General features: G+C 32.7%; 1 protein-coding gene across 1 annotated transcript; it reads left to right on the forward strand.

The window, feature by feature from the left end:
- Positions 1-34: 34 nt before the first annotated feature.
- Positions 35-25235, forward strand: LOC143072515 (failed axon connections homolog). Its single transcript, XM_076247475.1, has 6 exons — positions 35-193; positions 16068-16203; positions 17424-17620; positions 19495-19700; positions 20290-20406; positions 24711-25235. The coding sequence occupies exons 1-6, from the start codon at positions 114-116 to the stop codon at positions 24857-24859; spliced, it is 885 nt and encodes a 294-aa protein (XP_076103590.1). The 5' UTR covers positions 35-113; the 3' UTR covers positions 24860-25235.
- The last annotated feature ends 122 nt before the right edge of the window (positions 25236-25357 follow it).

Here is a 25357-nt window from a genome sequence, read left to right on the forward strand (position 1 = left end):
ATCACCCAAATTATGCTCCGCCCAAATACCCACAATTCAATAACATGGTTTACTACACATGTTAAAGTTTACTACGAAAACAGTTGTGAATGAAATTTTAAGTACGTACCAACATGACATCGTTATTGTTATTGACTGGAACTGGTGTAGCTGCAACATTAATATTGGTTTTAATTGTTTTGATAATGAACAGGTAGGATAATTATGTTTTTTAAACGTTGAGAAAAATACAAATTCATATATAATTGGAGATTTTTTTTTCTTAAATTTTTCTTCTCAATTATATATATTGTTTTCGCAACCAGTTGTCAAAAGTGAAAAGCTTCCATCTGATCTCTCGCAAACTAAATTAAATGATGATATGTGTATTGAAGTCTTTCGTGAGAAATGTTATTTTAATATTTAAATTATTAGCCGCTAATTCGGAAAAGAACGGTTATTTGTATAGTATATATGCTATAAAAATATGTATATACAAATCCTTGTAGGCTTGTTTAAAAAAATATATCATTATCAAGAATAATTGTCGATGCTTGACAGCATATTTAGACACAATTCACTTTTTTATATTTCTATTATTCGCAATAAATGATTTTATTATTCCTCGCATAATTGAATTTAGGTCAGAGTCAAGGTGCAGTCAACTGACCAGACGTTGACCATAGACAATGTTAACCTCGGGCCAAGTGGACAGTGTCATACTGTCATATTGAAAATTGTCTATCAACTTTTAAATTAAAACATGTATGCAATGTAAAACGTTGTGTAGAATGTCTGTGCAATTTCTATACCTATAAAAACGCGACCGAATGCAATTATATGTTTCTGTCACATAGTTTGCCGCGTGATAAACATATTGTATGTCACATAAAGTTGATCATTTAATGAAACTTCTGTTGTTCTTGGCACGAAGGACACTATATGATCGACTTTTGAATCAACAGAATCATAATATCAGCCGGCGGTAATCATTATGCTGCAAAAAGGTCCTGCTCTTCACGGAAGACCCGTGAGTTCGCCGTAAGGGTTTTCAGGTCTGGTTCGTGTTAATCAATCATTATTTTCTGTGTAGTTTTTTGTAATCTATTAGTTGCCTGTTAGTCTTTTGAGCCTTTGGTTATGATATTGTTTTCCATTCTAAAGAATATTGTTCATGTTGTTTTGATTGCTCAATTGTATTAATAACGGTACCATTTTTTATGCATCAGATGCCCATTTCGACAATCAGTATCTCTTCAGTGCTGGTCGAGGCCAGATTATTTGAAAAACCAATCAGAGTTTGCATAAAAGTTTAATAACAACAAAATCCGTATTTTCATTGCTACTGGCTGTGCAGGTGATAGATACCCTCGGGTACTATCAGTCCACCAGAAGTGTTTTCTCTTTAAATGTTTGATGGGAAGGACAGTACACATCGTGTACGGTTGTATTTGTTTTGTGTGTAGTATTTTAGTGTCCATCTCATATATTCGAATTCAGAATCTATCTAGGCTACTTCATATATATACTTGAATTTGAGCAGAAGATTTTGGGATATGCCAATGAGAGAACAACATAAGAAACCAATAAAAAAATTAAGTGGTTAATATTTAAGAAATGTATATATATATCCGTTGAAAAAGACAAACGGGTGAAAGCCAAGGGATATTCAAATTCATAAATCGGTGACAAACTGGCAACACCATATAAAAAAAACGAAAAACGACCAATAGACAAACAACAGACTCAGCAAAGGGAATCTGCCAACTAAAAAAACCGGTATGGTCTCAGGTGCTCTTGAAGGGGAAACAAACCTTACTCTACATATGCATGGCACACGTTTTTTTAAGTGCTCATGTAAGTACAAACTTGGTGATAAGTCTAATTAGGTGATGTCGCATTATGTTCTTACACTTTTGTGAAAATCTGTTAATTTGAAAAATAAATGCGATACTGAAATTAAGGATTTTTTTGTCATAATGGGTTCGATAAAGATATCTCAAAATCAGTCCCCCAAAGTTAATAGTTTTATTGTAAGTATACAAAGATAATTGGAACCTTTTGTGGAAAAGAAGATTACTTCAACCATGATACTAAACGATTGAACAATTCGTAAACGCTTTTGAATGCTCAAAATAAGTTTACGAAGTATGGATCGAGTTTGCAGCTCATTGTTGAAGGTCGTACAATGACCTGTTGTTGCTACCTTCTATGTCACTTGATCTCTGGTCCACGAAGAGTCTAGTGTCTTATTTGCAATCATACCACATCTTCTTAGTTTTATAATTAGATACAAGGATATGAAATTTCAAAAACCAATGAAAAGTTGACCAGAAAAGGAAATCGGTCACCTTTGTAAACATAATCTAGGCATAGAATATCAGTCTCTCTTTAATTATAGTCACATTCATATATGTATGTAATAACAATGATAATTGTAATGATTTTATAGTTCTGATCCTGCCTGGAACTAAATGTATTTGATTTTTATAGAATGAAGATAATAACACCTGTCTGAACTTTTTTTTTAATGTTTCATTTTATTATATAAAAATGTTTTTCTGTTACAAATCATGATGTATTGTTCTATGTGTACATGTTATGCTGCCCATCAAGGGCCCTTGATTGGAATAATAAAATATTCTTATTCTTATTTTTATGTATGTATATACATAATGTATATATGCCATTTGCAGTCATATTAACAGCTTTAATTTGTTTTTTTGTAAAAGGAGCAATTTTCTGTAAAATCGGTTATTACTGATGTCTCGACAAAATTTATCGTTTTGCATAAACATCAAAAGTAATAAAAATATCTAGTCAGGTGATGATTTATTGTATAAATGTAATGTATGATGTAACAAATTACACTTAATTTGTCAAAACAATTGTGTGATGTCGTTGTACAGTATACATTGTTGGTGGCAGGGACGGATTTAGACTGGGGCGTGGCGGGCGTGCCCCCCCCCTAAAATTTGCAAAGCATGGGTTGTTTTCTAACTTATTTAAGTATCAGAAGAGACCATTCCATCTTTCTTAACATTGAAAGTATATAAAACAGTCAGTTTAACGGAATCAACGTGATTATCAATCAACTGGCCTACGATTTATTTAGTTCTATAATATATATATATATATATACATACCTAAAAGGAAGGTGTCAAACGCGGAGCTGCATTTGATGACAAATACATTTAGGGTTTTAACAGACAAAGTACAAACAATTGTTACATTGTATTTGCGGTTTTTTTAATCAATTTCTTTGATAATCGAATTTCCAAAGCATCCCTAACGGCCTTACTCACTTTCACAATTTCATCATGGCACGGCCCAAGAAAACAGTCCAGGTGAGATTCTTTCTTAATGTAGAAATACTGTTTCAAGCGAAAGGTTGGTTTATAATTTGTATCTCTGTGTTTTTATATATTTCTTACTTGTAACCGGAAATTTTTTCCGAATTATGTACCGCATTATTACATGTATGGGATACTCAGAAAATAAACATACCTACGTAAATGCATCACATTCTAATTTTATGTGGTTTGTGGCGAACACAGTATATATTAACATGTATAAAGTCTGGCACGACCTCCGAAAATCAAAAAAGTAAAAACAGATATCTTATGAAAGGACAATTCAAAATCACGGAGTAAAGTAGAAATTTTCGTTTGCAAAATCTAATACAAGTATTGGTCAGGTGAGCTGTTGTGATCTGTCTCGTCTCACCTTGCCCGTCTATCTGTCAACTCTTCACATTATCATCGTCTTAATCAAGTTTGTCGGGGCTGGTATTATGGAGTGTTAAAGTATTTGTTAAGTGAACCGATTCCATTTCACATTATTGACACCATGTACAATCGGCTTTTACACATTGACCGGCGATGTGCAAACAAGGGTTATTTCTTTTTGTGATGTTTCTGTATTTCTTGTTGTCACAACTACCAGCATCATGTCTTTCAAGGATTAGTTGAGATATTTATTACCTGATATTGCTAAATAATCTATATAGATCATATCTTACAATAAGTGCTGGTGTCTTGATTGTAGATTGGTTTGCATAGGAACATAGAATCAAAATAAAATGTTAGCATGGTCTTCAGATTCTGTTTTTAGGACTGTAGCTTTATAACTGTAGCTTATAAACACATATATGCAATATGAATCTCTTAGTGCATAAGTTAGGAGTGTTAGAAGATTGTTGTAGATTTTTAGCTCACCTGGCTTAAAAGGCCAAGTGAGCTTTTCTCATCATTTGGCGTCCGTCGTCCGTCGTCCGTCGTCGTTAACTTTTACAAAAATCTTCTCTGAAACTACTTGTCCAAATTTAATCAAACTTAGCCACAATCATCAGACCCGGCCAACCAACCCAAGATGGCCGCCATGGCTAAAAATAGAACATAGGGGCAACATGTAGATTTTGGCTTATAACTCTGAAACCGAAGCATTTACAGCAAATCTGACATGGGGGTTAATTTGTTTATCAAGTCAAGATCTAGCTGCCCTGAAATTTTCAGACAAATTGGACAATCGGTTGTTGGGTTGCTGTCCCTGAATTGGCAATTTTAAGGAAATTTTGCAGTTTTTGGTTAATATCTTGAATATTATTATAGATAGAGATAAACTGTAAACATCAATGATGATCAGCAAAGTAAGATTTACAAATAAGTTAACATGATCAAAATGGTCAGTTGACCTCTTAAGGAGTTATTGCCCTTTATAGTCATTTTTTACCAATTTTTCGTAAATTTTTGTAATCTTTTACAAAAATCTTCTCCTCTAATACTACTAGGCCAAATTTAACCATACTTGGCCACAATCATCATTGGGGTATCTAGTTTAAAAAATGTGTGGCGTGACCCTTCCAACCAACAAAGATGGCCGCCATGGCTAAAAATAGAACATAGGAGTAAAATGTAGATTTAGGCTTATAACTCTGAAACCGAAGCATTTAGAGCAAATCTGACAAGACGTTAAATTGTTCATGAAGTTAAGATCTATCTGACCTGAAATTTTCAGACAAATCAGACAATCGGTTGTTGGGGATGCTGTCCCTGAATTGGTAATTTTAAAGAAATTTTGCCGTTTTTGGTTATTATCTTGAATATTATTGTAGATAGAGATAAACTGTAAACAGCAATAATGTTCAGCAAAGTAAGATCTACAAATAAATCAACATGACAAAAATGGTCAGTTGACCCCTTAAGGAGTTACAGCTCTCTACAGTCAATTTTTAACAATTTTCATAAATTTTGTAAATTTTTGTAAATTTTTAACAAAATATTTTCCTCTGTAACTAATGGGCCACGTTCATTAAAGATGAAGATAATTGTAAGTAGCAAGAATGTTCAGTAAAGTAAGATCTACAAACACATCACCATCACCAAAACACAATTTTGTCATTAATCCATCTGTGTCTTTTGCTGAATATGCACATAGACCAAGGTGAGCGACACAGGCTCTTAAGAGCCTCTAGTTTTAATTTGTAGGAGACCTTTCCATCATAACTTGAAGTTCTTCGCGGAACAGGAACATATATATTGTTTTACGTCTGTACGTCCATCCGTTAGTCAGTCACTAGTGATTGTATATTGTTAGTTTAAACATATTTATTTATAGTGAATTGGGAAACAAGTTTTTCAACTTATATTAATCCCTTTCCACTTTGCGGGTGCGAGTGCTGCCTTGTAGCGGCATTAGCCTGCTCTTTTTCGAAATCTACAAGGGTGTCTTTAACGTGCAAGATATGGCTCTCTCTTAACACGGGTCAGCCATTTATCGTCCCCTTCCGACGGACTATCATCGTTTCCTCAAGACCATACTCGTAAATGGTGTCAAGGGAGAGCCGAAAATTCAGTCCCTGAAATTTTCATCCCAGACGGGAATCGAACCATGAACCCTTGTGTTAGTAGTCTGATGCACTAACCACTACATCACGGCTCTCTGTATAGGCGGTTTCCGCAAGAAACTTTAATTTCTCGCTAATTTTACCTCACAATAAATCAAAATACCTACATTGCACCCCTTTAGAAGAATATTCAATAATTTTACCTAAAAAAAAAATTCATAAAAATTGGCGCCCCTCCTAATCTGAAATCCTGGATCCGCCACTGGGTGTTGCAGTTCACATTTACATTCACATTTAACTAGGGCAATTTTGATTATGGTAAATAATTTGCATTATTATGATAAATGACTTGTAGACTGAAACATTTTATCAGACGACGACGAGGGTGATTTTTTACGACCTTGACTACCCATGAGAGTCTTGCATGGTTTGACAGTGATCTGACTAAATGTATCGAGAAACATGCAGAAGAGCAGACCAGTTCCCTTTCAAATGATAAATGTGCAGATTGGATAGAAATATTACAACTGTAGTGTTTCAAACAGTATAAACAAACATCCGCAAATGTCTTTCCATCTCAGCTGCTAGAAGTGTTAATAATTATACCCTTTTAACTTGTTTCCTGACTGCTATTTATATTGATGATCTTGTTGCAATAAAACATATGGAAATAAATTCAATGGAATTTATCATTTTTGGAGTGTTAAAAACTCTTTGAATATTTTTGATAAACTACTTTCTGTTATTTATAAAAATATGAAATAAGAACATCAATTAAAAAAACGAATGCGACTTATCACTGAATTCATACTTGTCACTGAATAAGTAGATTGTTGCCACGAGGGAGCAGGATCTGAGATCACACCGGTTTTCGTTGGGTTCGTGTTGCTCAGTCTTTATATTTCTATGTAGTATTTTGTGGACTGTTTTCGTGATGAATATAATAAAAATGAAGTCTTAATTTAAAGTGCGTTACTCAATTAAAAGCTGTATAGTTTTCAATGAGGCCCTAAAACAAACTACATACATGTAATACATCATGCATCGGGGCTTTGATTTTTTTTCTCATTTTTTTTTCATTTGCGCCATTTTCTTCACTTTCGGCAATATTGTTTTTCGCTTGTGCCAATTTACACGAAAATACAAGTCATGATACATTTAAGTTGTACAGAATTTATTGACATTATGAAATAAAAATACCCATTCCATCTTTCCTCGGCTCACCATGGGAAGTTCATGTAGAAATTTGATTTCGTACAGGATAAGTTTATTGTATAAATTTATAAAACTATATGCATTACACGTAAATTAGCCTTTTGTGCTAGATGAAAACGACATCACTATTTTCGATGAAAGGATTTATTAAAACTTTTTACATTGCTTGTTTCAAAATCTATGGGAAAAAAACCAAATGTTTTTGCTGACATTTTAGACTGCATATTTGAAGTTCCACGTGATACGATAACCTTATTGTCGGTTTTGTTGCAAATAGGGCATTCAGAAGAGAAATATTATTACCATATTTGGTAAATTCCACATCTGATAAAAATATTTCGGTGTTAATGTGTTTCCCTCGGTGTTAGTTTGTAATCCGGATTTGTTTTCTCTCAATCGGTATACTACTGTTGCCTTTATTGGACAGCCCTTGATAATTCTTTTATATCCCAACGCATCCATTTTTAACTTAAATAATAAAAATGATTATTTCGCTTTCATGTCTTTGTTTTGACGGTCATAAAGCTGATAGATCTGTAAACACCCTGCCTAGCCTTTGGCAAAATTGCATGGGTATCTTTATGTCTCTCCCTGTGAAGCATTCCTTTAATCTCTTGGTTGAGGGAGATTTTCCAACATTCGCCATAATAGCGTATTATCCGTATTATATCGACTTGTGTTGTTTTTTTTTTTTTTTTGTTTTTTTTTTATTGTGGTATATGTTTTGTTAAGGGAAAACGGTAGTATTTAATTTTCCCAGCATTAGGTTGGCCTTTTGTGTACCCAAGGCAGGTGAAGGAAGTCAAATTAGGAGCGCTGTGATTGGATGTTAGGGTACAATATATTTTTTATTTATCTATCAATAACTGCAGTGTGTATATTTACAATATAAATTTTAAAACCTATTGAAATATTTTCTAGAGAATTATTCGAAAAGACTTGCAAAATTTCATAAATTTGGTGCAAAATGACGGTGGGCATGGATAACATAAACAAGCTCCGTTGGAAGTTGGTCATGATACTATTTGGCTTTAATTTTTAAAACAGAGTAATAAAGTACTAACACAACATATAACTGTTTTATCCAGGTTTTTATCTTAAAAAGTGGTAAATTTAGAAAATGTTAACATTGTCGCCTATGGCAGAATAAATAGTACCGTTTTCCCTTAAAGTCAAACTGAAAGTCTATTTATTTTAACATTAGACAAAAAGTTTCTTTTAAAATGACATTGTATATTTGAGTGTAGGGATCCCAATATTTCAAATAAATATATCCAACGTGAAAGGTGAAATATGAAACTAGGAGAAAAGTTTTTGGGCTGTATCAAAGATCACAAACGTATTAATGTTACACTTTAGGTCGAACTTATATGTGCCAACTTTTCCTTTCTTGAGTATTTTAAAGTTTAATAGATAGGAAAATAGATAGAATTTACAGAATTTGGCAAAAATACATCGATTAAAAAGAAAAAAAAACACATTTTACTCGGATTACCTTTATAAGGATCAAAGTTAAGATTCATTTCTTTCAACTTTGGGTTAAATGCAGTTCAAGATACAAGATCAAACATATTCTTTGGAAACAAATACGAAGAATGGAAACCTAATACAGTCGTATTGACGAAGTCTTACGGTGACCTATAGTTGCTTTCATCTTCATCATGTCGACTCTGCTGAATAGTTTATCCCAAATCTCTGTATTTTATACAGTGTACTATTTTACGAATTATACATAAAGGATTTTTTTTATCGAATTACATTATAATACACTCGTTAAGCTGCTATGGGTAGATCATTCAGACATGTCTATATATATATTGGTAACATTGAAAAATATTCAATTCAAATTTAAAACAAGAGTGATCAAAATAATTGCATACTGAAAAAGACATGCAAGAGCCACCAAACTCGAAAACAAATAGACAAAGCCATGGTAAAATAACGAAAGACGACATAAAGACGACCAACGCAACGTAGAAGACTAAAGACAGAGCAATACAATCCCACCCAAAACCAGGGGGGATGACAGGTGCTCCGGGAGGGAAAGCAGATTCTATACCACATGTGACACCCTTCGTGAAGCTGCTTGGAATCTGTATATTCCAATTTTCAAGAACGTTATTTGCAACTTTGTAGTGCATCCCATTTTAAAACAGTGGTTATTTCTATAACCATCTGGTCATTTCAATGATATTATTGGATAACACACAGGCATAGGCACTTGTCTCAGAAATTTTTTTCCTATAGGCCTTTATATAACACAAGGTACTTAACTTGCATTTTCGAAAAATGTCAGGCGGTGGCGAAATTCCGTTATATGACGCTTTCTAGGTTGTCAACCCCTCTAAAACTTGTAATATCGTAAATCTAAATTGATTTATCTTTACAATGGTGTATAACACGCCTACAATTGTTATCAAAATCTTCCGTAGCAATCCTACCCAAGTATGTCAATCGTAATATTTTTTCCAACCGCTGAAACTTTGGCAATAAACGGCTCGCAGTAAATGATTAAAATTATAAAAACTGTTTCAGAAAAACTGTTATTCTTTGTCTGAATAGAACTTGTTATTGCCAAATCATCAGCGGTTGGCAAAATTATTACGATTGACATACTTGGGTAGGATTGCTACGGATGATTCCGACAACAAATGTAGGCATGTTATACACCATTGTAAAGATAAATCAATTTAGATTTACGCTAAAAGTAAACAAGTGTGTTTTTTTATGGGTTCGTATGGATAGTAAACCCGGCAATTGTAACAAACCCCTGTGGGTACGTGTTGCATAAAGCCTTTTGATTTTAGGTTGATCAAAAATGCCAATTAAACCTTGCAACCCATTAAAAACAATAAATACATATTTGATTAAATTAATGAATCAATTTTGTTCCGTTTTTTCATAAACAATATGTAGGAAAACCCAGTGATTTCGGTTAGACTTCAAAGGGCATGTCTTTCTTCGTGACGTCGGTCACAAAAATAAAATTGGAAGAATTTGAATTTATTGTTGAATTTTTCGGGGGAAGACACACAGAGCATAGCCATGTTTAGGCAAAATAAAAATATATGTGTGGTTCCAGTAACCCTACCGTCCCTACTTTTTCGGCTTAAAAATAGCCTACCCTAAAGATTTTATTGTCATTTTTCATTAAGCACTGTTAAAGTCAGAATGTTGCTTCCATAGACTCAATGTAAAAAAAAACATAAAATAAAAAAAAATCCCTACCTACCGACCCTAACTTTTTTTCAGATGTAACTGGAACCACACATACTTTTTTATTTGGCCTTATATAACATTCATATTATGACTTTCTCTACTAAAGGAAAGAAAAGCACATTTATACCCCGAGGGGTTGAAGGTATATTATAAAGATCAGATCAGTTTCACTTACAAATTGCAAAATTTTAATGTAGCTCAAATCTGGAAAACCACATTCGCCAATTCAAAACTTGAAAAAATAGAGAAAAAATAAAATAAAAGAGTAATCAGATTAAAAGTTATAATAATGAGGTTTCACAGTTTTCACACACAAAGACGATTTACATAAAAAAGAGGTTAAAAGATAAAGAATAATTTGAGGTTAAGGTGGGATAAACATTACATAAATAATTTCATTGCTTATAGTTTCAAATGGCAGTTCCTGTAAAATGGTGTTATCTATTCTTTTATGAATTTTAGACATCACGTACGGTTAATTTTGGCTGCTTCATTTAATCAATACTAAATGGTAATTAGATTAATGATGTAGCCGTCAGAAACTTAATACCATGCATATATAAATAATAAATGAAAGTCAGCCTACATTCGGAAAATTAGTCGACTGTTTCTTCAATATTTAGAATTGAACCTTATACAAGAAAGAAACTGCATGTCCTTATATAAACAATATTAACTTTTGTCAAGAGCACCATTGAAATTAAACAGCAATATAAAATACCGTATAATATAAGGAGGTATGATACGTTTGTAAATCTGACAACTATCCACAAGAGACCAAAATTCAGTAGATATTCCATAGTAACTACAAGTCACCGCACGGATTTTAGCACTGAGCAAGCTATAAAAGGCCCCGACATGACCAAATGTAAAACAATCCAAAACAAGATTTATGTACAACATAAAAAACGAAAAACAAATATGATATAGCAACAGACGACAACAACCGAATTAGGTCCTTGTGATTAGTCGTTTTTGAGAAACTGATCACCGGACTTGGGACAGGCGTATAAAATTATAATCCTGGTACTTTTGATAACCATACAGAATGCGGCGGGGTTAAATATGTTTGCAGGCGACAAATCTTTCCTTAACATAGGACAGTGGTGTAACAACACAACATAAGAACAAGCTGTAGTTCATGGTGTATACACCTTCCATTAAAGTTATAAAATTGTAGCAAGGTTAGTAATCCAAGCATGAAGTTTGACTATAATTGTCAGTGAAAGAGCTTTTACGGAATCTTTACATAAAAGAGCTATTATAATTCTTAATTCTTAATATCTAGCACTAGATACAAAAAACTCTATCCGTTTGCATATTTCAAAGGTAGACTGCAGAAGTTTGTTGTCTATGTAGTGCTAGCGAATTAAATGTATTTTAATGCATTTTTCTCTACGTCATGCAGATAAAATGCCTGATATTGAGCACGTTTTCTATATACAAATACATGTGTGGTTTCCCGCCCAATATCTTTCAAATTTAGAACGAGTTTGAAACATTTTTTCTTTACATTTTCCTACGAACACTGCATAAGTCCACATGCCTTATATTAAATTCTATTGTTTTTGATAATCATTTCGCTCATGTCAGTTTGCATTTCTTCTTCATCAAATTCTAAAACAATAGGATATCTATGCTGACTTGTGAATAAAAGTTTTACTTATATTGATGTATCTATTATATTTGTAAGTATATATATCTTTTGGGTTTGTTGTTGATTCTCCCTTTCAATAATGTAAACAGCCTTGAGAGCTATCATCTCATGCGTTAAGAAGCATGCACTGGGTTCCATAGAGTTGAAGTTCAAGTTGACCTCTAACCTGGCTATATTTCCTTGTGATTCACATCTTTCGCTCCTGCCAGTTTTGTCTTCAGTGTAATTATCGGATATTGTATCTCCTGCGCTCGAGTTCGAGAAATTAAAATCAGTTCATTTTTTTTTGTGTCAATCTACCTTGTTTTCAGCAGTTTTTGTGTATTTGGGTTTTCATTGGGAGTCCAACCTCACTTCCGTTTTGGATATGGAGGATACCGACACCATACTAATTAGTGCTTCTTGAAAGAACGAGTTTGAAGTTGAACGTCATTATTGAGTTTTTGTCAAAGAAAACTTCATAATTCACAAAAGAATAAAAGAAAGACAGTTGAACTACATACTTATTCATTCTATATCTTTACAGACGATTTCATTGAGTATGTAGTCAAAGGTAATATCTTTGGTTAGCTTTCTTGTTATATCTGAACGGCGAAGCCATTATTAAGTAAGGTATACTTCCCTCCTTTGAAGTAGCCTAGTCCAACGGACAGATAGATTGGTTATCTGCTGGACTAGTCTACTCTTAAAAATGCCGGGTAGTTTACCTGACCTAACAACACATGACCGAACAACACTGATATAATTAACTCATGCGCTACGCGCATTCTTGAATTACTATGATGTTCTCTATTTGAATTCTTCGATTAGTTATTCTATAATTAACATTAATTTTGTTTACTAGTAATTGGTTGAACATACTCTACTTCAAAATTGGGAATACTACTTTTAATTTTGGTTTTACGAGCGAAGCGGTTTTGGCATTAAAAAAGGATAATCACATTTGAATTCAGCCAAATGTTCTTAGCAACCTTCTTGTTTCCATAAATTCCACCGTATCTTCACTTCTACAAAAATGTCAGAAAGTCATACGTCAGTACAGAATCTGTACGATGAACCGTAGCACAGACAGGCCGCATGGATTTTTGATTTGATCTCAATATTTGCAACATCAATATCAAATCGGCAGTTTCAATAGACGCTCTAAATGTTTTCAAAATACCAAAGGCTTCCCCAATATCAAAAACAAAACGTGAAAAATATTTCCGCATAAACAAAGTTTGATCATTGTTATACCCACGTTAACAAATGATTTGCTTATATTTTCATCTCCTTAAAAAGTTTAATTTTCACATCTGATCCTCTGTCAATAAACATATTATTTTCTGTGTTAAATAACTATTTTCATCTGAGGGTCACTGATGAGTCTTATGTAGACGAAACGCACGTCGGCGTATTAAATTATAATCCTGGTACCTTTGACAACTATTTAAACATTACAACATTCGTATACCTGCAATATTTGGATAAATGAGATACTAACATCGCGGTAAATACTGTACCATTTACTTTAACATAAAATATTTAAAGACGGCCTTGCAAAGTTTTCAAAAGTATTTGGACTGAATTTGTGACCAACAACTGAGTTCGAGCTAATTTGAATTATCAGACTCACCATGATCTACATACAGTCTGAATTGAGAAATATCTCTCCACGATAGAAATAGATAACAGGTCACAGTCATTAGAGAATGTCATTTTTTGTATCTTTTGTTAAAACTTCAGTTTCATTTAATTCCACTAGTAACCATTAGACATGTACATTCCTTAAAAAAACATAGATGTGGCGTGGTCAATTGCAAAAAAAGAGTTGGCTAAAATCAATTTAATTATCTTTCATCTTGATTAATGTTGACATTATAACACGGTACGCGGGATGCGCTGTAGAGCTGCAATAATATAGATAGGTTTATCAAAATATTCAGTTACAAAAAGCAAGGTTTAGTGTAAGATAAACAATAGCTGTTAAAATTAATGATTTGGAGGGAAAGCTGAGACTCACGGGTCAGTTTTAATCTAAGCATATCAAATAGACACACGGACTTTCACTTAGAGATTATATTTTTGATCCCTCATTGTATATTATACATGTTATGTGAATATTAAAGATGTATACATTGTTCAAACTGGATACATATGAGGGTGGAGATCTCACAAACATGTTTAACCCCGCCGCATTTTTGTGCCTGTCCCAAGTCAGGAGCCTCTGGCCTTTGTTAGTCTTGTATTATTTTAACTTTTAGTTTCTTGTGTACAATTTGGAGTTTAGTATGGCGTTCATTATCACTGAACTAGTATATATTTGTTTAGGGGCCAGCTGAAGGACGCCTCCGGGTGCGGGAATTTCTCGTTGCATTGAAGACCTGTTGGTGACCTTCTGCTGTTGTCTGCTCTATAGTCGGGTTGTTGTCGCTTTGGTACATTCCCCATTTCCATTCTCAATTTTATACTTTAGAGGATTAATATGAAGAAATCTGATGTAGACGTTTAGAACCGTTTCCTTTTATTGACGGATAAAGACCATACGATACAAGTCTTATATGGACCATCGTGACCCATAATCTGAAAATGAATATTATACAGTAACATCTGTGCGATGGAAGCTAAAAATCCCGACGTAACGTTTTGAGAATGTCCTAGCTTGTTCTTATGTGACAACACTTGAGCTCGTTGTACGTCATTTTACTATTTGGATGGAATATTTAAATAGAATGCATGACGAATTTTATAAACTGCTTTTCAAAAAAAAATAACGAAATAATGCATGGCTTTTTCCAAGAAGGAACTAATGGTATTTAATTCAAATATGAAATTACCATGAGAAAGTAAATAACAAAAATACCGAACTCCAAAAGAAATAAAAAAAACGTCCTTTATCAAATGACAAAAAGGAAAAATCAAAGTTCATGCACATCAAATGAATGTACATATATTGTTAGTGTGATGGACGTTAATTTCATTTCCCGATTAATTAAGATAATGTAAGTATTGTCACTCATACAGAATGAAAAAAGTGCAAGTTGACCAATACAGATTTCCATAGCAACTTTATTATGGTTTTAATCAATTGTTGATCAGTATATAGACTACACTGAACTAGTAACATTTGTTTAGGGCCATCTGAAGGACTCCTCTGGGTGCGGGAGTTTCTTGCTGCATTGAAGACCCACTGGTGGCCTTCGGCTGTTGTCTGCTCTATGGTCGGGTTGTTGTCTTTTTGACACATTCCCCGTTTCCATTCTCAATTTTATAAACTGTCGTAAAAACTAGGAAGTCAACACGCCCATCTTGCTGTTTTTATTATGCCCCACCTACGATAGAAGAGAAGCATTATGTTTTCTGGTCTGTGGTTCCGTTCGTTCGTTCCTTCGTCCGTTTGTTCGTCCCGCTTCAGGTCAAAGTTTTTGGTCAAGTTAGTTTTTGATGAAGTTGAATTCCAATCAACTTGAAACTTAGTACACATGTTTCCTATGAAATGATCTTTCTAATTGTAATGCCAAATTAGAGTTTTTACACCAATTTCACGATCCACTGAACATAGAAAATGATAATGCGAGTGGGGCATCCGTGTACTTGGGACACATTCTTGTTAAAAATATTTTGTGAGTAGAAACAACTTTATTTACTTAGAGAAAGCATATTAATGACATTTAAAAAAAATAACTTTATTGAGGGCTTGCCTCATTCTCAAGGAGTTAATGTGCAATAAAATGCACGGATAGCAAGTTTAGATGCAAGTATCAACAGTGTTATTAAAAAGAATACACTATTTTTTATTTTTTAAATTCCCTAAATGAAACCAGTGAATCTGTAAAAAAATGTTCTCAATTATGTCAGTGATTTTGTATATTCCAGGAGTTTTGTGAATTCCATAATTAATTCAGTTAATCACCTGATTTTACAAATCCACTACAACTTTTATTTTTTTAGAACATTATGAACATGAGAACTAAAAAACTAAAAACGACCTTATAACAAATATTTATAAGCTAACTTGCATATTCTCATCCTATCTAGTTAAATTGACAAAACGAATTTTTGTTTCATAATAAGCAATATGGTTCTGCATATATTTGTCATAGTTAAAATGTTAACTAAACCAAATGAATGCTCTTCATATATGTATTTTAAATTTCTATGTCTTCATTGCAGACGTAGACCGAAAAGTAATGTTCCTCCCGGAGTAGTTGTACTGTATCAGATAGGAAGGGGCAACTTTGCGCCAAGTATCTCACCATTCCCGCTGAAATTAGAAACATTCCTCAGAATGACAAAGATTCCGTATATGGTATGTTTAGCTAGTAAGAATGACAGAGATTCCGTATATGGTACGTTTAGCTTGTGAGAATGACAGAGATTCCGTATATGGTACGTTTAACTAAGATGAATGACAGAGATTCCGTATATGGTTCGTTTAGCTAGTAAGAAGGACAGAGATTCTGTGTATATATATATGGTACGTTTAGATGAATGACAGAGATTGCGTATATGGTATGTTTAGCTAGTAAGAAGGACAGAGATTCTATATATATATATATGGTACGTTTAGCTAGTAAGAATGACAGAGATTCCGTGTATGGTACGTTTAGCTAATAAGAATGACAGAGATTCCGTATATGGTACGTTTAGCTAGTAAGAATTACAGAGATTCCGTATATGGTTCGTTTAGCTGGTAAGAATGACAGAGATTCCGTATATGGTACGTTTAGCTAGTAAGAATGACAGAGATTCCGTATATGGTACGTTTAGCTAGTAAAAATGACAAGAGATTCTGTATATGATACGTTTAGCTAGTAAGAATGATAGAGATTGCATATGGTACATTTGGATAGTTAGAATGACAAAACAGTCCGTTTGTGAGTGATAGGTATAACTAGTAAGAGTGACAAGTTTTTCATGTATGGTACGTTTGGCCGGTAAGAATGATAAAGATTTCGTATATGTTTACGTTTAGTTAATGTGTACTAAAACGGAAGGAGAAACCCCATCATCATTTTCAAATGCCTAAAAAAAGAGCAAATATGTGCCACAAAAAGGCAAATGTTGTTCCCAAAAACACTGTGCTCTGTACAAATTACAAGATAGAATAAGAGGAGAATATTAGAACTTGGTGTCTATTAATTAAAAATCCAAGACTATTGAAAAAATATGTGTTAGAAATACTTGTATGTAGACAGGTTCGGTAAAGTGACAAAATTGAAGTAATTCGTGAGCAGAAGAAATCATTATCAAGAATTGAATAAACTGACAAACATAATAAAGTTAGACGAATACGTGAAGGTGTCAATAAGAAAAAGCCAAATTTTAGAAAAATAAAGCACAGTTTATGAATCAACTAGAAATGAATGGAAAGCATATACATCGTCTAGCAAAGGTAGAAGAAAAAAGAAAAGACTGAAGAAATTTTACAGAAGATGCATGCATAAAATGTGAATAGGTATCATTCACAAAACACTAAAAATGCCCATGTAATTTTTTTTCATAAATGTTATCTTTTATACTCCGTAGAATGACCACAGTGGTAAATTTTCATCGAAAGGCAAAACACCCTGGATGGAGTACAATGGAAAGCCGATAGCTGATTCGCAGTTTTGTATAGAATATTTGAAGAAAGAGAAAGAGGTCGACGTAAACACACACTTGGATAAAGACGAGATCAGTATAGCTAAAGCTTTCCAGAGACTTACAGAGGAAAACTTGTACTGGTAGGAATAACTGAAATTTACATGCTTAAATAGAAAAACAGACATGATTTATAACACACCTTTATAAAATTGTCATTTAGTAAGAAAAGGTACAATAACAAAAATACCGAACTCGGAGGAAAATTCAAAACGGCAAATCCCTTATCAAATGGCAAAATCAAAAGCTCAAACAAATCAAACGAATGGATTACAACTGTCATATTCCTGTGTTGGTACAAGAACTAAAAGATTCAATTCCCTCAGACATAGTTTACATTAGGCAGATTTGCAGAAGTTCGCGAATGTGTGTTTGTGTAACTTGCTATTAAGTCTTTTAAAGTATCGTCTTATTCTAGTAGAGAAACTAGTCGGACGTATGAAATACAAAAGTCGTTTTGTAATTTTTATGTAAAACTAAGTGCTCAAAGAATCATTCTAATCAACATAAGAAAATCTTAACAAAATAGCGTATGCGTATAGAAGCTCAAAATTGATGAATTTGTACACACTGTTTATTTACTTGGACGAAATGACGAACATCAGAATCCCAAAGATGAATTATCCTTAGGTCCTGTCTCAAATCTCGCAAGAAGTTAAATAGATGGAATCATAAAAATCATGAGCTAACATATTTTTTTATTCCGAGTATATAATCAAAGCGGGCTCAAGAAAACAGTAAAAGTAAGCTAAAGTCAAGGTTGTTACAATCCCTTCTAAACATGATGTGCAAAAATAACAAAATATGTTATCTATTTTTGATCGCATACTTATAAGACTGTTTCAAAATTGCTAATCATGACAATAAAAATAAAACACTACCAAAAGGCAAATAACGATTTGATAAAACACAACATTGAAAACTAAAGAATGAGTAACATCTACCTAACTAAAATCGGGAATTATCTCAGGTTCTCAGCAAGGGTAGATCTATTCTGCTTAATATGTAGCACCCGTCGTGTTGCTAATAAACGAACCAGTACTAAACTGGTGATAAGTTTAATTTTGTAGATCACATTTGGGGAGAAAAAAAAAGGACGGGATTATGGTAACAACAACAGGAACATATCCGTCGTCATCTGTGAAATTGATTTTCCATAACGTTCAACCAGCTCATGTTGGTGACCGTTAAATTTCTGGAGGCTAATTTATTAAGTTCACCACTTAAAACGCTTGGATTCAATTTTCTTTGTGAACATAGCCGCTCTATTAAGGAAACCATGATAGGAAATACAAGATGTAGAGTTAACTGTATCTGTTGTATCCTTTATTTCAAGATCGATGAATAGTTGCGTTAACATAGTCACCAAGCTTTGAATTATTTAGTGGATATAGCAGAAAGTGAATTAAAGGATAACACTAGCTTCTTTCTCTTTCTTCTTAAGGAGCACCAGTTTAAAGTCAGCCTCATAACTTTATTATGTTATGCACTTTATATTGTCCTACGAACTACTTTATACAAATAATTTTGACTAAAAGTGTATAAGTGATATTCATGAAGATTTAATATTCAGTTTATAATGTCTAATGACATAATACGTATATAAAGCACACTCACCGCCGTCTATCAACTCATGTAGATTGCTATTTTTTTTTTTTATAATATTTGTTGAATATTATGTTACCACTTTCATGTAAACATTACATATATTATGTCGACTTTTGAATATTGTACAATATCGTGTTGCAGTTATGCATTGTTTGGTGGCATTAGATCCAATTTTTCGTAATTGTAGCATAGTTTTTTACCAATGCATATTTTCTCATGAGAAAGATGTACATATTGCATACAATCGGTCGACTTTAAGGAATGTATTCTAATGTCTAAGTCTGTCAGATATATCATAATATTGTGTTACGCTTTCACATGTGATTTATTGTTTTTGTTTACTTTCCAGGACAATGTGTATAGAATCATTTGGGGGAGATGTGTCAGCAGTATCATCAATCATACCTTATACAGGCCTTAAATTATGGTTAACGGTAAAATTTTTACAGAGAGTAATAAAACAGGAGACATGGGGACACGGAATGGGGCGACATACACCTGACGAAGTATGGGAAATCGCTGTTCATGATATGACTGCTATTAGTAACTTCTTAGGTAACATTCTCATATTAGGCTATAAAGTTTCATTTGTATTCCTCCATGTAGAAGCAGGATGTTAAGATATGTCTATAAAAGAGAGAGAAAAAACAGCTAAGAGGGATTTCTATTTAAATTGTTTTACCAAGGGTAAAAGCTTTTATTTCAAATGAATAAGATCTTAATAAACATCACTGATATAAAAGAAACTTTTGAATTGACAAGTAAATAAAACATACATCGATAACACACCCAAATATTTAACTTGGAAAGATGCGCACTTTGGACGTTACATAATTCTTGTGAGTTATTTGCTTAATGACACGCAAATGAAATACTTATTAAACAATATAACTTAGTTCGTTTGGAGGACGAATTGTAAGTAAACACAATTTAAAGATGACAAGAGAAGTCCCACATTTAATTAAAAAAATTAGGACGTAATCTTCAGTCACAAACAAACACTCAGTGCAATCAGACAAAACTTACAATAATATAAGTGTTTGAGAGAGAGAACATGTAGCAGTAGAATTGTTAATCGTAAGAATACTTCTTACTAAGATGAGTTAGTTTTTTATCCGTCATACATCGTATATTTCTGTTGTAGGTGTAAAGAAATTCTTTATGGGTGATGAGCCTTGTGAAGTTGATTGTGTATTATTTGGTATGCTGGTCATGATTATATACAATATGCCTGGATCAAAACATCAAAAATTTGTAACAGGTATTTATTCAACAGTAATGTTAATGTAAGGATCAATCTATAATGAAGCTAATCAGTGTAAAAAATGAAAACAACACTTTAGAATTTTATGCATCCGGTTCCAATCGCTCTTCTGAAATAACCATTATTATGAGTACTTGATTCCGAACAATTTTTAGGTCAATGGCAATATGTATAAATGACCTACCAATAATATCCAAATTCAGAGAGAAATAAGGTGAACTGAAAACTTCAGAGATTATATCAATCTCAACATGAAGATAAATAAGTTACGTCGATGGTGTAATCTAGGCAATCTGAAGATAGTTGAATTTTTTAAGATTAATATATGTAATCATTGAGCGCCATTGATGAGTCTTATGTAGATGGGACGTATGTTTGTCGTATTGAACTGTTAGCCTTGTATCTTTGACGAGTTTTTATAACCAATGGAGCGAAGCCAATTGTTGTGGACGTTTCATTACCCCATGCAAAGATTTCATCAGCCACGTGGTCATTGCTATGCTGAATTGATTTTAGCACCAAGGTCTTTATTTATATATATAAACTGTTCAAATCATCTTTTTTCTACACCCTTGCAAAAGCGTTTCCTTTTAGAATATTTAATTTTGAATGCTCTTAAAATGAAAAATAACACATACACAAAATGTGTGTCTGAGGCGTTTTTCTGTGTTAACTTTTATCAGGAATGATCACACCCAATTTTTTGAATGATAAAATCATAAAATATAACTAGGATGTTTTACTCTCAGGCAAATCATGGCACTAGAATCGCTCAACTTTTTATATTTTTCTATGGTATCTTTGCTGAGTTTTTCTAATCTATTTATGTGAATAAATAACCTTTCCTCTTCATCTCGAAAGGTATACGATACAGTTACAGGGGAAATAATGACGTTGCTAACGTAAATTGTTATTTTCGCGACGTCAGACTATTAGTTACACAGTGTGCAATTGTCCTAATACGAGAATTTATCGGGTCAATAAAATCCGTATTAGGACAATTGAACACTGTAACGAATTTATCCTGATTTTGTTATATTACATATTATTATATTCAAATTCAATGTTAGGACAATATCAATAAATATATTTTAGATATTAAATAAAAAAAATGTGAAAAATAAAAAATGTTATGACTGCAAAGCAACTCAATTGTTTTTTGTTTTTTTATTAGGTCAATGGTATAAGGGAGATAATTCCAATTGACGTAATAAATAAGGGAGATAATTCCAATTGACTTTATAAATAAGGGAGATAATTCCAAATTGACGTGATAAAAAATTGTACTGAAATTTATTGGGACAATATCAGCCAATCAAATTGCGAGAAATTACTCTAAATCAGGATAATATGACTTATTGGGAAAAGATTAAGTTTTTGACTGATTTTTATCATTCAAACTTATTTAACTTGAAAACGAGTTCATGGACCCCTCTTTTTAAGATTCCACTTGGTTTGATTACGTAAGAAGATAATGTGTGCCAATTTTCATGAAACGTAAATAGTGCAATTTTTTAAAATTTGATAAATATACAGCAAAAAATGACGTTTTTTTTTTCTACATGCGTGAACATTTGATTGATATGATTTATTTGAAAAACAAATTGCACAAATTTAAAGGACATTTATATAAAACAGAATTTACAAATAATTTAACAAAAAACAGCTTGTGTTTATCTGTTTAAACAAAAAAGTTATGTATTTCTGTCGAAAGGAAAATTACGTTCACAAAACCGAATTTTGAGCAAATAAATAAGATTTGGACCTCATTTTACGCAAAACGTAGCACATGAAGGTATATTTTTTATAACATATAATTTGATTTAATCGGGCAAAAAATAGCTAATATGCAAATTGTCAGCAAAATTTAAATACGGTATCAAAACTGTATCGTATGCCCTTAAGGTATTACACAGATGTTTTCTCCAGATGAAGTCATTTTGTTCCAATAATGTGCATGTGCCAACAGCATCAGTTATTTCTCTCGAAATGTCAACTAATGCATTTTCAATCATTAAACCACCAAAAACAAACGGGAGGGTTCTGGGGATTTTAAGGTTTCAACTGCGATTGCCTCTTTCAGTGTCAAAGTGAAACGAAAGTACAAATTCGCGGACAAAATTAATTCAGTGATGCCACAATTTGAGAAAACAGGACTTGATTGTGGCAACATACAGCAATTGGAATATTTCCGTTGTCATCTGGAGCACATATATTCCACAATGGCCAACCAACAATGAATGATGTTGAGTTCCGTAAACACAATTAAAAATGTCTCTAATCATAAATACTCTATTTACGTTGTTGATATTAATAAGTACTATGAAGGGAATAATTCAAAGGAAACTAAAGTGACGGGAAAATGTATAAGAATTAATTACTGAGAAGCGAGTAGGCGAGCATTTAAATTATACTCGAGTACTGATTGTCATTCCTAATATATGTATATATGTACAAAATCAACAGACAGGAACTACTGGAAAGGTGCACAGTCAATTTTAAAAATCGGTTATCTGTTATTGACCCCTTAATTACTTTTGTAAAGTTAGACAGAAAAACCTACTACACTGATAAAAACTGAGCTACAAGTCAATCGTAACTGCATGTTGTATCAATCAATGTTTCCGCCACTGAAACCAAGCCTTAAATATCAAACAAATTAATTCAGATATCAGGTCATCTTCTGTTTTTGAGAGTAGATCGTGCGACAATGACTACTTGTACAAAATATGTATTGTATGCATTGAAAACAGTATTATTTGCTTCTTCACTCTAATACCGACAACTGTTAAATATCAGTTAGATAAAAATGTTTCTCTAATTCTATGGAAATTTATCCCTTTCCGAACCCATTGTATAAAAAAAAATTAATCAACGTGTGGTTGCAGGTGATCTCAGAAGATTATTGGTTGAGTCAAAGGGTCACAACCTTTCTCAACTCCCTGAAATGATCAAAATATTCTAACAGGTGTTAATAAAATTGACAACTTCGTGCAAAGTGGAAGGCTCTCGAAGGGGATTTTGGTTTAGAAAAGAAGAAAATTTATCTGTTAATCATTAGAGAAACAGATTATTACATAGTAACGCGTGGATTATCGGATTTATCCCATCTCAATAGTTAAATTATAAATTTTAAAGTCCTCGCCAAGGCTCGGACCTTAAAATTGATAATTTAAATATCTCGATTGGATAAATACGGTAATCCACTTGTATCAATGTAATAATCTATATAAATAAGTGAGATAAGACAATATAAGCCTGCAAACACGTCAATATCTAACCAACTGAGAAATATGAAATATGGGTATAATTTAATGATTATACTGATATGAGAAACGAATTCCGAACATATTAACATAAAGATTCTAATTTTTGCAGCATATATATGAGAAAACTGAAATCATTAAGCATTTCATACAAAAACATCTAATACTGTGTTTATGGGTTTCTTTTTGTTGTTATCTTTTTGCCGTGATATTATATTGCTAACATTGCGGTCGGAAAGGTTTCGATAAAATAGAATCTCGCTTTGTAAAAATTTACGGCATTTTCTAATGCAGCATTTCTTGAAATCCCTCATGTTTGTGCATTGTCAAGGATCACAATTTCGGATGTACACAAATAGATGCTTATTCTGTTGATACTCATGAACTCCCATTTTTTAAGTAATTGAAGGCTTTTTAATAAATACTCTAAGAACGCGTCGTCCTGAATATGCATGAAATATTTGCCACTGGACGTTAAGAAACCAACAATCAATCAATCTAAGAACGCGCTCATATATTTATATGGAATTTTCAAAAAATTTAAAAACTAGAATCGGGTTTCGTACAGTTGCCAATTTCTATGTAATAGACGCGTAGTTTATTTTTTTTTAAATTTTTAAATTGTCAATTAAAAATGTTTTAAAATTATCCGTTTGTTTCTACAAGTTTTACGGACTCTCTACTTCAACCTTTTTACCAGAGAAGGAAAAAAAACTCATTGAATATATATATCAACCTCCTAGTAGATGTTTCCTAGAAAAATTCAAAGCAACAAATTGCTTCATATATTTGATATTGTTCTATTGAAATGAAGAAAAAGAAAAAGTATGATTTAATAATATACACATTATGTCAGATAAATTAAAAGCAATGTACACGGAAACCTTGAAATTATATTGTTATCCCCGTCAAAGCGGGACGGCAGGGAAGACACATTAATAGCAATAACTTATATGATTTAAACTTCAATATATTCATTATTTAAATTTCGCAAAGAAAAAATACATACTTATCTCATTACAATTTCATTTTCAGAAGTGCTTGGTAATTTAGTGTCTTATTGTGAACGAATGAAGAACAAATACTGGCCGGATTGGAATGACAAGCTTCTACCAAGCCCTGCATATAAAGACGATAGTGACAAAATCTATTGGCATAAAACAGATAATTCTACACATTCGTAACCAGAACCGATCATTTGCAATTGATACATTTTTTGCAATGGGTAACCTCATTGACCTGTTCATACTTAGTCATACTTGTTAGGATGATTTCTTTAAATAACATTTATCATTGAGGTTGACAATGCAAAGATGCAATGCGTCAATGAGTTATTATATATTTTCTTGGAATTCGTTATAGATTAGTGAGAAAAAAACTATTGTTTGTGTATCATCTTTATAATCATTTTGAAAAATGCAACATTTGAATCTCTCAAAGATATTACAGCTTGTATATGCAACTCGTGAATATAGAAATCACAAACTTGAAATGGCAGATTGTACATATAACTACGCATCACCATATATTGTGTTCTCTTAATATATTGTTATAAACTTGTGTTGTGTTCTCTTAAAATATTGTTATAAACTTGTGTTGGTTCATATCTTTCAAATTTGTTTTTTATACGACCGCAAAAATTTTAATTTTTTGGTCGTATATTGCTATCACGTTGGCGTCGT

This window comes from Mytilus galloprovincialis, chromosome 4 (assembly GCF_965363235.1).
Source record: "Mytilus galloprovincialis chromosome 4, xbMytGall1.hap1.1, whole genome shotgun sequence".
NCBI lineage: Eukaryota > Metazoa > Mollusca > Bivalvia > Mytilida > Mytilidae > Mytilus > Mytilus galloprovincialis.